The sequence below is a fragment of the Tachyglossus aculeatus genome, chromosome X3, assembly GCF_015852505.1.
Source record: "Tachyglossus aculeatus isolate mTacAcu1 chromosome X3, mTacAcu1.pri, whole genome shotgun sequence".
NCBI classification, from domain to species: domain Eukaryota; kingdom Metazoa; phylum Chordata; class Mammalia; order Monotremata; family Tachyglossidae; genus Tachyglossus; species Tachyglossus aculeatus.
The window spans coordinates 32,390,328-32,405,411 of NC_052099.1; the positions used below are offsets into that span (position 1 = coordinate 32,390,328).

General features: G+C 46.2%; 1 protein-coding gene across 1 annotated transcript in view; it reads left to right on the top strand.

The window, feature by feature from the left end:
• LOC119948895 (palmitoyltransferase ZDHHC1-like) overlaps positions 1-15,084 on the top strand; it is a 67,968-nt gene that overhangs the window by 33,063 nt on the left and 19,821 nt on the right. Inside the window, 3 exon segments of the mRNA XM_038770430.1 lie at positions 2,193-2,294; positions 4,349-4,473; positions 14,340-14,495. Of these exon segments, the coding sequence (XP_038626358.1) occupies positions 2,193-2,294; positions 4,349-4,473; positions 14,340-14,495 (383 nt within the window).

Here is a 15,084-nt window from a genome sequence, read left to right on the forward strand (position 1 = left end):
AGCTGACAAGTGGCCTAGCCAGGATTCGAACCCATGACCTCTGACTCCCAAGCCCGGACTCTTTCCACTGAGCCACGCTGTTTCCCACGGGGTTGTCCCCCGTGGGGCTCACACTCTTAATCGCCATTTTACAGATGAGGGAACTGAGGCACAGAAAAGTCAAGCGACTTGCCCAAAGTCACACAGCTGACAATTGGCGGAGCCGGGATTAGAACCCATGACCTCTGACTACCAAGCCCGGGCTCTTTCCACTGAGCCAGCTGCTTCTCGGCAAATGTTAAGCACTTACTGTGTGTCAGGCACTGTACTAAGCGCTGGGGTGGAGAGCAGCAAATGGGGTTGGACACATTCTCGATCCCCATTTTCCAGGTGAGGGAACTGAGGCCCAGAGAGACTCGCCCAAGGTCCCAGAGCAGAGCCGGGATTAGAACCCATGACCTTCTGACTCCCAGGGCGATGCTCTATCCACTCCGCCATGCTGCTTCTAATAATGATGGCATTTATTAAGCGCTTACTATGTGCAAAGCACTGTTCTAAGCGCCGGGGAAGTTACAAGGCGATCAGGTTGTCCCTCGGGGGGCTCCCAGTCTTAATCCCCATTTTACAGATGAGGTAACTGAGGCACAGAGAAGTTAAGTGACTTAGGGGGCTCACAGTCTTAATCCCCATTTTACAGATGAGGTAACTGAGGCACAGAGAAGTTAAGTGACTTGCCCAAAGTCACACAGCTGACAATTGGCAGAGCCAGGATTTGAACCCATGACCTCTGACTCCAAAGCCCGGGCTTTTTCCACTGAGCCACGCTGCTTCTCATCCCAACAACCATCCCAGTGCCCCGAGGGACAAATGCCCCAATTATTCCATCCTTGGACGTCTCACCCGTGGGCCCGATCCATCGGCCATCCCTCCGACTGTCAGCTCCTTGCAGGCAGGTAGCGTTTTCATTAGAGAAGCAACGTGGCTCAGTGGAAAGAGCCCGGGCTTTGGAGTCAGAGGTCGTGGGTTCAAATCCCGCTTCCTCCACTCATTCATTCATTCATTCACTCATTGAGCACAGTAAGCGCTCAATAAATACGATTGATTGATTGATTGATTGATTCATTCATTCATTCATTCATTTAATCGTATTTATTAAGCACCTACTGTGTGCAGAGCACTGTACTAAGCACTTGGGAAGTACAAATCGGCAACATGTAAATCCCAGTGAATAGTCTCCAGTCCGTAGAAGCAGCATCCACTTTAGCCTGGGGCAAGGAAGTATAGGCTGTTGGCAGAGTGGACAGGCATAATAATAATAATAATAATAATAATAATGATGGTATTAAGTGCTTACTCTGTGCCAGGCACTGTCACTCGTCAGCTGTGTGACTTTGGGCAAGTTACTTAGCTTCTCTAGGCCTCAGTGACCTCATATGTCATCAATCGTATTTAAAATGTATGTGTATATGTAAAATGTATATGTAAAATTTTATATGTAAAATGGGGATTACGACTGTGAGCCCCATGTGGGACAAACTGATCACCTAGTATCCTCCCCAGCGTTTAGAGCAGTGCTTAGCACATAGTAAGTGCTTAACAAATACCACCATTATTATTATTGTTAGATTAATAATGACATTTACTAAGCGCTTACTCTGTGCAAAGCACTGTTCTAAGCGCTGGGGAAGTTACAAGGTGATCAGGTGGCCCCCCGGTGGGGGGCTCACAGTCTTCACCCCCATTTTCCAGATGAGGGAACTGAGGCCCGGAGAAGTGAAGCGACTTGCCCAAAGTCCCACAGCTGACAGCTGGAGCCCACTGTTGGGCAGGGACCGTCCCTCTATGTTGCCGGCTTGTACTTCCCAAGCGCTCAGTACAGTGCTCTGCACACAGTAAGCGCTCAATAAATGCGATTGAATGAATTGGTGGAGGTCAGATTTGAACCCACGCCCTCAAGCCTGGGCTCTTTCCACTGAGCCGCGCTGCTTCTCTGGATTAGATGGCTATGTTGTCCTCTCCCCAGCGCTTAGTGCAGTTAAGTGCACGCAGTAATCTCTCAAGAAATACGATGGACCGTGGCCGAACGCAGCCGGCAGGCCTGCGAAGCTTCCCTGAGAGGGTCTGCCCCAACTCCCACCCGAGGCGTCCAGCCTAGTGCCCCGGGCCCGAGTGATAGACTGACCGACTCCCGTTTCCTCTCTTTATCTGGGCAGGGGACCCAGAGCTAAACACTGCAGCACCTGCAATAAATGCATCGCCGAATTTGACCACCATTGCAAGTGGCTCAACAACTGCGTGGGAAGTCGAAACTATTGGTGAGTCCAAACTTCACTCTGCTGCCCGGATTTTCTTCCAATCAATCAATCAATCAATCAATCAATCGTATTTATTGAGCGCTTACGGTGTGCAGAGCGCTATACTGAGCGCTTGGGAAGTCCAAGTTGGCAACATAGAGAGACAGTCCCTACCCAACAGTGGGCTCACAGTCTTCCATCATCATCATCATCATCATCAATCGTATTTATTGAGCGCTTACTATGTGCAGAGCACTGTACTAAGCACTTGGGAAGTCCAAGTTGGCAACATAGAGAGACAGTCCCTACCCAACAGTGGGCTCACAGTCTTCCATCATCATCATCATCATCATCATCATTCGTCTTTATTGAGCGCTTACTATGTGCAGAGCACTGTACTAAGCGCTTGGGAAGTCCAAGTTGGCAACATATAGAGACAGTCCCTACCCAACAGTGGGCTCACAGTCTTCCATCATCATCATCATCATCATCATCAATCGTATTTATTGAGCGCTTACTATGTGCAGAGCACTGTGCTAAGCGCTTGGGAAGTACAAATTGGCAACATATAGAGACAGTCCCTACCCAACAGTGGGCTCACAGTCTAAAGGATCAAATCAGTCGTATTTATTGAGCGCTTACTGTGTGCAGAGCACTGTACTAAGCGCTTGGGAAGTCCAAGTTGGCAACATCTAGAGACAGTCCCTACCCAACAGTGGGCTCACAGTCTAAAAGATGATACAAGCTAATCAGGTGGAAACCCGGTCCCACGTGGGGCTCCCAGTCTTAATCCCCATTTTACAGATGAGGGAACTGAGGCCCAGAGAAGTGAAGTGACTTGCCCAAGTTCACACAGCAGACAAACGGTGGAGCCCGGGATTCATTCATTCAATCATATTTACTGAGCGCTTACCGTGTGCAGAGCATCATCATCAATCGTATTTATTGAGCGCTTACTGTGTGCAGAGCACTGTACTAAGCGCTTGGGAAGTCCAAGTTGGCAACATATAGAGACAGTCCCTACCCAACAGTGGGCTCACAGTCTAAAAGGGGGAGACAGAGAACAAAACCAAACATACTAACAAAATAAAATAAATAGAATAGATACGTACAAGTAAAATAAATAAATAAATAAATAAATCATCATCATCATCATCAAGCATATTTATTGAGCGCTTACTATGTGCAGAGCACTGTACTAAGCGCTTGGGAAGTCCAAGTTGGCAACATATAGAGACGGTCCCTACCCAGCAGCGGGCTCACAGTCTAAAAGGGGGAGACAGAGAACAAAACCAAACACACTAACAAAATGAAATAAATAGGATAGATATGTACACGTAAAATAAATAAATAAATAAATAAATCATCATCAATCGTACTTATTGAGTGCTTACTATGTGCAGAGCACTGTACTAAGCGCTTGGGAAGTCTAAGTTGGCAACATATAGAGACAGTCCCTACCCAACAGGGGGCTCACAGTCTAAAAGGGGGAAACAGAGAACAAAACCAAACATACTAACAAAATAAAATAAATAGGATAGATATGTACAAGTAAAATAAATAATAAATAAATCATCATCATCATCATCAATCATATTTATTGAGCGCTTACTATGTGCAGAGCACTGTACTAAGCGCTTGGGAAGTCCAAGTTGGCAACATATAGAGACAGTCCCTACCCAACAGTGGGCTCACGGTCTAGAAGGGGGAGACAGAGAACAAAACCAAACATACTAACAAAATAAAATAAATAGGATAGATATGTACAAGTAAAATAAATAAATAAATAAATCATAATCATCATCAATCGTATTTATTGAGCGCTTACTGTGTGCAGAGCCCTGTACTAAGCGCTTGGGAAGTCCAAGTTGGCAACATCTAGAGACAGTCCCTACCCAACAGCGGGCTCACAGTCTGCCAAGCCCTTAGTCTATCCGCCACTATGCCACGCCGCTCTCTCTAATTCCGTCCGTTAATTCTCTTGTATTGTGCTCGCCCAAGAACTTAGTGCTCTGCGCGTAGTAAGCGCTCAGTAAAGGCCACTAATCGACGGGTCGATTGATTCCCTCTCTTAGGTATTTCTTCAGCTCCGTGGCTTCAGCAGTGATCGGGGTGGTCTTCCTGACGATTGTGATCCTATATGTCTTTATCCAGCACTTTGTGAATCCCATGGAGTTGCGTACAGCCCCCCAGTTTGAAGGTACGTGGCCCCTCCTTGCTTCTGAACTGTTTTCCTTGAACCCATCCACCCATCAGCGCTATTTACTAAGTGCCTACTGCGGACAGAGCACTGTACAGAGTGCTTGGGAGAGTAACAATATAATATGATGAAGATGATGGTATTTGATAAGCGCTTACTATGTGCCGTGCGCTGTTCTAAGCGCTGGCATAGATCCAGGGTCGTCAGGGTGTCCCCCGTGGGGCTCACGGTCTTCATCCCCCTTTTCTGGATGGGGGAACTGAGGCCCAGAGAGGTGAAGTGACTCGCCTAAAGCCACGCAGCTGCACATAGTAAGCGCTCAATAAATACGATTGATGATGATGATAAGTGGCGGAGTCAGGATTAGACTGTGAGCCCACTGTTGGGTAGGGACTGTCTCTATATGTTGCCAACTTGTGCTTCCCAAGCGCTTAGTACAGTGCTGTGCACACAGTAAGCGCTTAATAAATACGATTGATGATGATTAGAACCCATGACCTCTGACTCCCAAGCCTGGGCTCTTTCCATTAAGCCACGATGCTTCTCAACCACTTACCAGTCAGCGGTATTTATTGAGCGCTCTGTACTGAGAGTTTAGGAGAATAAGCATGATTACTGCCCACAGGGAGCTTATCATCATCATCAGCATCATCAATCGTATTTATTGAGCGCTTACTATGTGCAGAGCACTGGACTAAGCGCTTGGGAAGTACAAATTGGCAACATATAGAGACAGTCCCTACCCAACAGTGGGCTCACGGTCTAAAAGGGGGAGACAGAGAACAGAACCAAACATACTAACAAAATAAAATAAATAGAATAGATAGGTACAAGTAAAATAAATAAATAGAGTAATCAATCAATCAATCAATCATATTTATTGAGCGCTTACTATGTGCAGAGCACTGTACTAAGCGCTTGGGAAGTACAAATTGGCAACACATAGAGACAGTCCCTACCCAACATTGGGCTCACAGTCTATAAGGGGGAGACAGAGAACAAAACCAAACATACTAACAAAATAAAATGAATAGAATAGATATGTACAAGTAACATAAATAAATAAATAGAGTAATAAATCTGTACAAATATATATCCATATATACAGGTGCTATGGGGAAGGGAAGGAGGTAAGATGGGGGGGATGGAGATGGGGACGAGGGGGAGAGGAAGGAAGGGGCTCAGTGTGGGAAGGCCTCCTGGAGGAGGTGAGCTCTCAGTAGGGCCTTGAAGGGAGGAAGAGAGCTAGCTTGGGGTCCAGCATGATGGCTCAGAGAAGTAGCGTGGCCTAGTGAATGGAGCCCAGGCCCGGGAATCAGAGGACCTGATTGTTAATTAAGCGCCTAGTACAGTGCTCTGCACACAGTAAGCGCTCAATAAATATGATTGATTTTTTAGACTGTGAGCCCACTGTTGGGTAGGGACTGTCTCTATATGTTGCCAACTTGTACTTCCCAAGCACTTAGTACAGTGCTCTGCACACAGTAAGTGCTCAATAAATACGATTGATGATGATTAGAAGCCATGACCTCCGACTCCCAAGCCCGGGCTCTTTCCATTAAGCCACGCTGCTTCTCAACCGCTTATCAGTCAGCGGTATTTACTGAACGCTCTGTACTGAGAGTTTAGGAGAATAAGCATGATTACTGCCCACAGGGAGCTTATAGTCTAGCATGATGGCTCAGAGAAGTAGCGTGCCCTAGTGAATGGAGCCCAGGCCCGGGAATCAGAGGACCTGGCTGTTAATTAAGCGCTTAGTACAGTGCTCTGCACACAGTAAGCGCTCAATAAATACGATTGATTGATCCTTTAGACTGTGAGCCCACTGTTGGGTAGGGACGGTCTCTATACGTTGCCAACTTGTACTTCCCAAGCGCTTAGTACAGTGCTCCGCACACAGTAAGCGCCCAATAAATACGATTGATGATGATGATGATGATTGATTGATTAATCCCAGCTCTGCCACGTGACTGCTGTGTGACCTTAGGCAAGTCATTTCACTTCTGTGGGCCTTGATTGCCTCATCTGTAAAATGGAGATTAAAACCGTGGGACACGGGCTGTGTCCAACCTGATTAGCTTGTATATCTGCCCCAGCACGTAGTACTATGTGCCTGGTACATACTAAGCGCTTTAACAAATACCATTTTTTTAAAAAAGAGCCTTTGACCTGCTTTGAAGAGATAGCCCCCATCGCCTTGACACCTGTCCACATGTTTGGTTTTGCTGTCTGTCTCCCCCTTCTAGATGGTGAGCCCGTTGTTGGGTAGGGACCGTCTCTATATGTTGCCGAATTGTACTTCCCAAGCGTTTAGTACAGTGCTCTGCACACAGTAAGCGCCCAATAAATACAATTGAATGAATCTCAAGATCAATGAGATGATTTAAGTCAATCATCATGAATGAATGAGTGAATCTCCTGGGTAACCCTCCCTCCCCCTACACAAAGAAGTTCTGATTTTAGGAGCCAAATCCCTCGGTAACTCCTGTCAGTCTACTACTCAATCACTGGTATTTACTGAGAGCTTACTACAGGCAGAGTACTGTACTGAGCGCTGGGCAGAGTACAATACAACAGAATTAGCAGACACATCCCCTCGCCCCAAAGAGCTTACAGTCGTGTTTGGAGAAATACCATTTCCCCTTCTAGACAGTGAGCCCGCTGTTGAGTAGGGACCGTCTCTATATGTTGCCGACTTGTACTTCCCAAGCGCTTAGTACAGTGCTCTGCACACAGTAAGCGCCCAATAAATACGATTGAATGAATGAATGAATCTCCTGGGTAACCCTCCCTCCCCCTACACAAAGAAGTTCTGATCTTAGGAGCCAAATCACTCGGTATCTCCTGTCAGTCTACTAATCAATCACTGGTATTTACTGAGAGCTTACTACAGGCAGAGTACTGTACTGAGCGCTGGGCAGAGTACAATACAACAGAATTAGCAAACACATCCCCTCGCCCCAAAGAGCTTACAAGCGTGTTTGGAGAAATACCATTCCCGCTTCTAGCCAGTGAGCCCGTTGTTGGGTAGGGACCGTCTCTATATGTTGCCAACTTGTACTTCCCAAGCGCTTAATACAGTTCTCTGCACACAGTAAGCGCCCAATAAATACGATTGAATGAATGAATGAAACTCCTGGGTAACCCTCCCTCCCCCTACACAAACGAGTTCTTGTCTTAGAAGTCAAATCACTGGGTAACTCCTGTCAGTCTACTAATCAGTCACTGGTATTTACTGAGAGCTTACTACAGGCAGAGTACTGTACTGAGCGCTGGGCAGAGTACAATACAACAGAATTAGCAGACACATCCCCTCGCCCCAAAGAGCTTACAGTCGTGTTTGGAGAAATACCATTTCCCCTTCTAGACAGTGAGCCTGTTGTTGGGTAGGGACCGTCTCTATATGTTGCCAACTTGTACTTCCCAAGCGTTTAGTACAGTGCTCTGCACACAGTAAGTGCCCAATAAATACGATTGAATGAATGAATGAATCTCCTGGGTAACCCTCCCTCCCCCTACACAAACAAGTTCTGATCTTAGGAGCCAAATCACTCGATATCTCCTGTCAGTCTACTAATCAATCACTGGTATTTACTGAGAGCTTACTACAGGCAGAGTACTGTACTGAGCGCTGGGCAGAGTACAATACAACAGAATTAGCAAACACATCCCCTCACCCCAAAGAGCTTACAAGCGTGTTTGGAGAAATACCATTCCCCCTTCTAGCCAGTGAGCCCGTTGTTGGGTAGGGACCGTCTCTATATGTTGCCGACTTGGACTTCCCAAGCGCTTAGTACAGTGCTCTGCACACAGTAGGCACCCAATAAATACGATTGAATGAATGAACCCCAAAGAGAAGTGATTCGTTAACAGCTTCTCTCTGGCTCTTCGCTCTGGTCGGTCAATCAGTCAGTCGTATGTATTGAGCGCTTACTGAGGGCAGAGCACTGTACTAAGCGCTTGGGATAGTACAATGGAATAATAAACAGACACCTTACCCGCCCACAACGAGCTTACACTCTAGAGGGGCACTCTACCGCTCTTGAGATTCATTCATTCATTCATTCAATGGTATTTATTGAGCGCTTACTGTGTGCGGAGCGCTGTACTAAGCGCTTGGGATAGTACAACGGAATAATAAACAGGCACCTTACCCGCCCACAACGAGCTTACAGTCTAGAGGGGCACTCTACCGCTCTTGAGATTCATTCATTCATTTATTCAATGGTATTTATTGAGCGCTTACTGTGTGCGGAGCACTGTACTAAACGCTTGGGATAGTACAATGGAATAATAAACAAGCACCTTACCCTCCCACACGAGCTTACAGTCTAGAGGGGCACTCTACCGCTCTTGAGATTCATTCATTCATTCATTCAATGGTATTTATTGAGCACTTACTGTGTGCGGAGCACTGTACTAAGCGCTTGGGATAGTACAATGGAATAATAAACAGGCACCTTACCCGCCCACAACGATCTTACAGTCTAGAGGGGCACTCTACCGCTCTTGAGATTCATTCATTCATTCATTCAATGGTATTTATTGAGCACTTACTGTGTGCGGAGCACTGTACTAAGCGCTTGGGATAGTACAATGGAATAATAAACAGACACCTTACCTGCCCACAACGAGCTTACAGTCTAGAGGGGCACTCTACCGCTCTTGAGATTCATTCATTCATTCATTCAATGGTATTTATTGAGCGCTTACTGTGTGCGGAGCACTGTACTAAGCGCTTGGAATAGTACAATGGAATAATAAACAGGCACCTTACCTGCCCACAATGATCTTACAGTCTACTCTACCGCTCTTGAGATTCATTCATTCATTCATTCAATCGTATTTACTGAGCACTTACTGTGCGCGGAGCACTGTACTAAGCACTTGGGATAGTACAATGGAATAATAAACAGGCACCTTACCCGCCCACAATGATCTTACAGTCTACTCTACCGCTCTTCAGATTCATTCATTCATTCAATTGTATTTATTGAGCGCTTACTGTGTGCGGAGCACTGTACTAAGCGCTTGGGAAGTACAAGCTGGCAACATATAGAGACGGTCCCTACCCAACAGTGGGCTCACAGTCTAAAAGATCAATCAATCGTATTTATTGAGCACTTACTGTGGGCCCACCATCTAGAAGATGGCAGGCGACTCCGTAAATGATGATGATGATGGCATTTGTTAAGCGCTTACTATGTGCCAAGCACTGTTCTAAGCGCTGGGGAGGATACAGGGTGATCAGATTGTCCCCCGTGGGGCTCACAGCCTTCATCCCCATTTTACAGATGAGGGAACTGAGACACCGAGAAGGGAAGTGACTTGCCCCAAAGTCACACAGCTGACAGTTGGCGGAGCCGGGATTCGAACCCATGACCTCTGACTCCGAAGCCCGGGCTCTTTCCATTGAGCCACGCTGCTTCTCAAATAGGTTCGGTTTAGTAAATAGTGAATAGGTTCGGTTTCATTCAACCCGCTTTTCCCGGCCCCCCTTTGAAGATGGGGCGAGCGCCTCTCGGCTTCTGGGAAATGTTTCTATCTCAACAACCAATCAATCATATTTATTGAGCGCTTACTGTGTGCAGAGCACTGTACTAAGCGCTTGGGAAGTACAAATTGGCAACATATAGAGACAGTCCCTACCCAACATTGGGCTCACAGTCTACAAGGGGAGCGCTTACAAGTTGTGAACAAGTTGTGAACTTTTGACAGAAGTGTTTAGGATATCTTTCCAGGAAGTTCCGCGTGCCTGTGACTGTTTTCCGAAAGGCTTCCCAAGAAATCCAGCGGATAAAAAAAAGTTGCGGAGTTGAAGGCGGGCTACAGGATTAACCCTTCTCTACAAAAATATCACCAAAAATCAGGGCAGCCGACCGCAGCCCCTAACCTTAATCATCACCATCATCATCATCAATCGTATTTATTGAGCGCTTACTGTGTGCAGAGCACTGGACTAAGCGCTTGGGAAGTACAAATTGGCAACATATAGAGACGGTCCCTACCCAGCAGTGGGCTCACGGTCTAAAAGGGGGAGACGGAGAACAAAACCAAGCATACTAACAAAATAAAATAAATAGAATAGATATGTACAAATAAAATAAATAAATAAATAGAGTAATGAATCAATCAATCAATCATATTTATTGAGCGCTTACTATGTGCAGAGCACTGGACTAAGCGCTTGGGAAGTACAAATTGGCAACATATAGAGACAGTCCCTACCCAACAGCGGGCTCACAGTCTAAAAGGGGGAGACGGAGAACAAAACCAAGCATAGTAACAAAATAAAATAAATAGAATAAATATGTACAAATAAAATAAATAGAGTAATCAATCAATCAATCAATCAATCATATTTATTGAGCGCTTACTATGTGCAGAGCACTGGACTAAGCGCTTGGGAAGTACAAATTGGCAACATATAGAGACAGTCCCCACCCAGCATTGGGCTCACAGTCTAAAAGGGGGAGACGGAGAACAAAACCAAGCATACTAACAAAATAAAATGAATAGAATAGATATGTACAAATAAAATAAATAAATAAATAGAGTAATCAATCAATCAATCAATCATATTTATTGAGCGCTTACTATGTGCAGAGCACTGTACTAAGCGCTTGGGAAGTACAAATTGGCAACATATAGAGACAGTCCCTACCCAGCAGTGGGCTCACAGTCTAAAAGGGGGAGACGGAGAACAAAACCAAGCATACTAACAAAATAAAATAAATAGAATAGATATGTACAAATAAAATAAATAAATAAATATGTACAAACATATATACATATATCCAGGTGCTGTGGGGAAGGGAAGGAGGTAAGATGGGGGGGATGGAGAGGGGGACGAGGGGGAGAGGAAGGAAGGGGCTCAGTCTGGGAAGGCCTCCTGGAGGAGGCCTTAATAATGATAATGGCATTTATTAAGCGCTTACTATGTGCAGAGCACTGTTCTAAGCGCTGGGGGGGATACAAGGTGATCCAACTGTCTCACAGTCTTAATCCCCATTTTACAGATGAGGGAACTGAGGCCCAGAGAAGTGAAGTGAGTTGCCCAAGGTCACACAGCAGACATCTGGTGGAGTCGGGATTCGAACCCATGACCTCGGACTCCAAAGCCCGGGCTCTTTCCACTGAGGGAGGGTTTTCCAGAGCGATACCCAGCCTCCTCCACCCAATGCTTGGAACAGTTCTTGGCACATAATAAGCGCTTCAAAAATACCAACATTATTATAATGATAACTATGGTATTTGCTAAGCGCTATGTGCCAGGCGCTGTTCTAGAATACAAATTAATTCGGTTGGACACATTCCCACTCCCACGTGGGGCTCACGGTCTTCACCCTCATTTTAAGCGCTTAGTACAGTGCTCTGCACACAGTAAGCGCTCAATAAATACGATTGATGATTTTACAGATGAGGTGATTGAGGCCCGGGGACGTGAAGTGACTCGCCCACAGCAAGTCGCACAACCAACATGTGGCAGAGCCAGGATTTTTTTTTTAATGGCATTTATTAAGCGCTTACTATGTGCCAAGCACTGTTCTAAGCGCTGGGGAGGTTACAAGGTGATCAGGTTGTCCCACAAGGGGCTCACAGTCTTCATCCCCATTTTACAGATGAGGTCACTGAGGCCCAGAGAAGTGAAGTGACTGGCCCAAAGTCACACAGCTGACAAGTGGCGGAGCCGGGATTTGAACCCATGACCTCTGACTCCAAAGTCCGGGCTCTTTCCACCGAGCCACGCTGCTTCTCACAATTCTCTTGTATCCACCCCAGCGCTTAGTTCAGCACCGGCCACATAGTAAGCGTTGAAGAAATACCATCATTATTATTATTATTCTCTGGGCCTCAGTGACCCCATCGGGAAAATGGGGATTAAGAGCGTGAACCCAATGCGGGACAGGGACTGTGTACAACCCGATTAACTTGTATCTACCTCCGCACTAAGAACAATACTTGGCGGGAAGCAGCGTGGCTCAGTGGAAAGAGCCCGGGCTTCGGAGTCGGAGGTCACGGGTTCAAATCCCGGCTCCGCCACTTGTCAGCTGGGTGACTTTGGGCAAGTCGCTTCACTTCTCTGGGCCTCAGTTCCCTCATCTGTAAAATGGGGATGAAGACTGTGAGCCCCACTTGGGACAGCCTGATCACCTTGTAAACTCCCCAGCGCTTAGAACAGTGCTTTGCACATAGTAAGCGCTTAATAAATGCCATCATCATCATCATCATCACATAGTATACGCTTAACAAGTGTCATCATTATTATTGTTATTATTCTTAGAACGCTACGCAGGAAACACAAGCTCTCTCAACTTAACATTTCTACATAAGCCACGCGATCTGTGTCAGGTGGGAGGACTGTGGGCCCGTTGTTGGGTAGGGACCGTCTCTATATGTTGCCGACTTGGACTTCCCAAGCGCTTAGTACAGTGCTCTGCACACAGTAAGCGCTCAATAAATACGACTGAATGAATGAGGGAGGAACGAGTCTTCTTCCAAGTAAAACTGGGATTTAAATGATGATAGAGAAGCAGCGTGGCTCAGTGGAAAGAGCCCGGGCTTTGGAGTCAGAGGTCATGGGTTCAAATCCCGGCTCCGCCACTTGTCAGCTGTGTGACTTCGGGCAAGTCACTTCACTTCTCTGGGCCTCAGTTCCCTCATCTGTAAAATGGGGATGAAGACTGTGAGCCCCACGTGGTGGGACAACCTGATTCATTCATTCAATCGTATTTATTGAGCGCTCACCGTGTGCAGAGCACTGTACTAAGTGCTTGGGAAGTACAAGTTGGCAACGCATAGAGGCGGTCCCTACCCAACAACGGGCTCACACTCTAGAAGGGGGAGACAGACAACAAAACAGGTGGACAGGAGTCAAGTCGTCAGAACAAATAATTATAGCTCTATGCCCATCCTTAACAAAATAAATAGAATAGTAAATATGTACAAGTAAAATAGAGTAATAAATCTGTACAAATATAGATACAAGTGCTGTGGGGAGGGGAAGGAGGAGAGGAAAAAGGGGGCTCAGTCTGGGATCCAGCTAAATCTAAACGCCTGGACAATTCTCAACTGGATCGGGAGCCGTTGGGACACCTGAGTAGCCTACAGTTATTGTCCTCTCCCTTCCAGTGAGAAGTCGTACAAGTGCCAACTTGGACTTCCCAAGCGCCCAGTACAGTGCTCTGCGCACAGTAAGCGCTCAATAAATACAATTGAATGAATGAATGAAAGTCTGAGTGCCAGGACAGAAAACCTGTTCTATTACAGTCCAGCCTCTGGCCTTGGGCAAGAAACACCACCTACTCTTCCTCTCCTCAGAGCTCCTCAGGGAAGGAGAGGGGGGCACCCTCTTTCTCAATCAATCAATCATATTTATTGAGCGCTTACAGTGCGCAGAGCACTGTACTAAGCACTTGGAAAGTGCAAGTTGGCAACATATAGGGACGAGCAACAAGAAGCTCAGTCCCACAAAGGTAGGCCTGATCTACCCTTATACGCCCTCCCACCAGCTTCGTACACATCTATAATTTACTTATATTAATATCTGTCTCCCCCTCTAGACTGTAAGCTCGCTGTGGGCAGGGCGTGTGCCTGTTTATTGGTATATTGTACTCCCGCAAGCTCTTTCTACAGTGTTCTGCCGACAGTAAGCGCTCAATAAATAGGACTGACTGATCTGGAGGAATTAGCTCCCATTCTGACTCCTTCCCCGCCCGCCCGCGAATAAGAGAGGTATCTCCCCCAGTGCATAGAACAGTGCTTTGCACATAGTAAGCGCTTAACAAATACCATTATTATTACTATTATTATTATTATTATTAAAAGTCGTCCCCCTGGAAAAGCTCCTTCGTTCTCCGTTCCAGGAATTTTTCAGAACAACACGTGGCTGATGTTCCTTCCTTTGGCTCCCGTGGAGAGCCCGGCGGCCTGGATCCTGCTGGTGGCCGCCATCACACTGTGCCTGGCCATCACAAGCCTCTTCCTCCTCGGACACCTTCTGCTCTTTCACCTCTACCTCCGTACGTAGTCTCTTTAAAACAGCAACAACCCCCGTAATTATCAAGTGGTTATTATGGCGCTGCACTGAGCGCTGGGGTATTCATTCATTCGTATTTATTGAGCGCTTACTGTGTGCACAGCACTGGACTCAGCGCTTGGGAAGTCCAAGTTGGCAGCATGTACAGACGGTCCCTACCCAACAGCGGGCTCACAGTCTAGAAGGGGGAGACAGACAACAAAACAAAGCATATTAACAAAATGAAATAAATAGAATAGTAAATATGGACAAGTAAAATAGAGTAATAAATCAATCAATCGTATTTATTGAGTGCTTACTGTGTGCAGAGCACTGGACTAAGCGCTTGGGAAGTCCAAGTTGGTAACATATAGAGATGGTCCCTACCCAACAGTGGGCTCACAGTCTAGAAGGGGGAGACAGACAATAAAACAAAGCATATTAACAAAATAAAATAAGTAGATTAGTAAATATGGACAAGTAAAATAAATAGAGTAATCAATCAATCAATCAATCGTATTTATTGAGTGCTTACTGTGTGCAGAGCACTGTACTAAGCGCTTGGGAAATACAAGTTGGCAACATATAGAGAT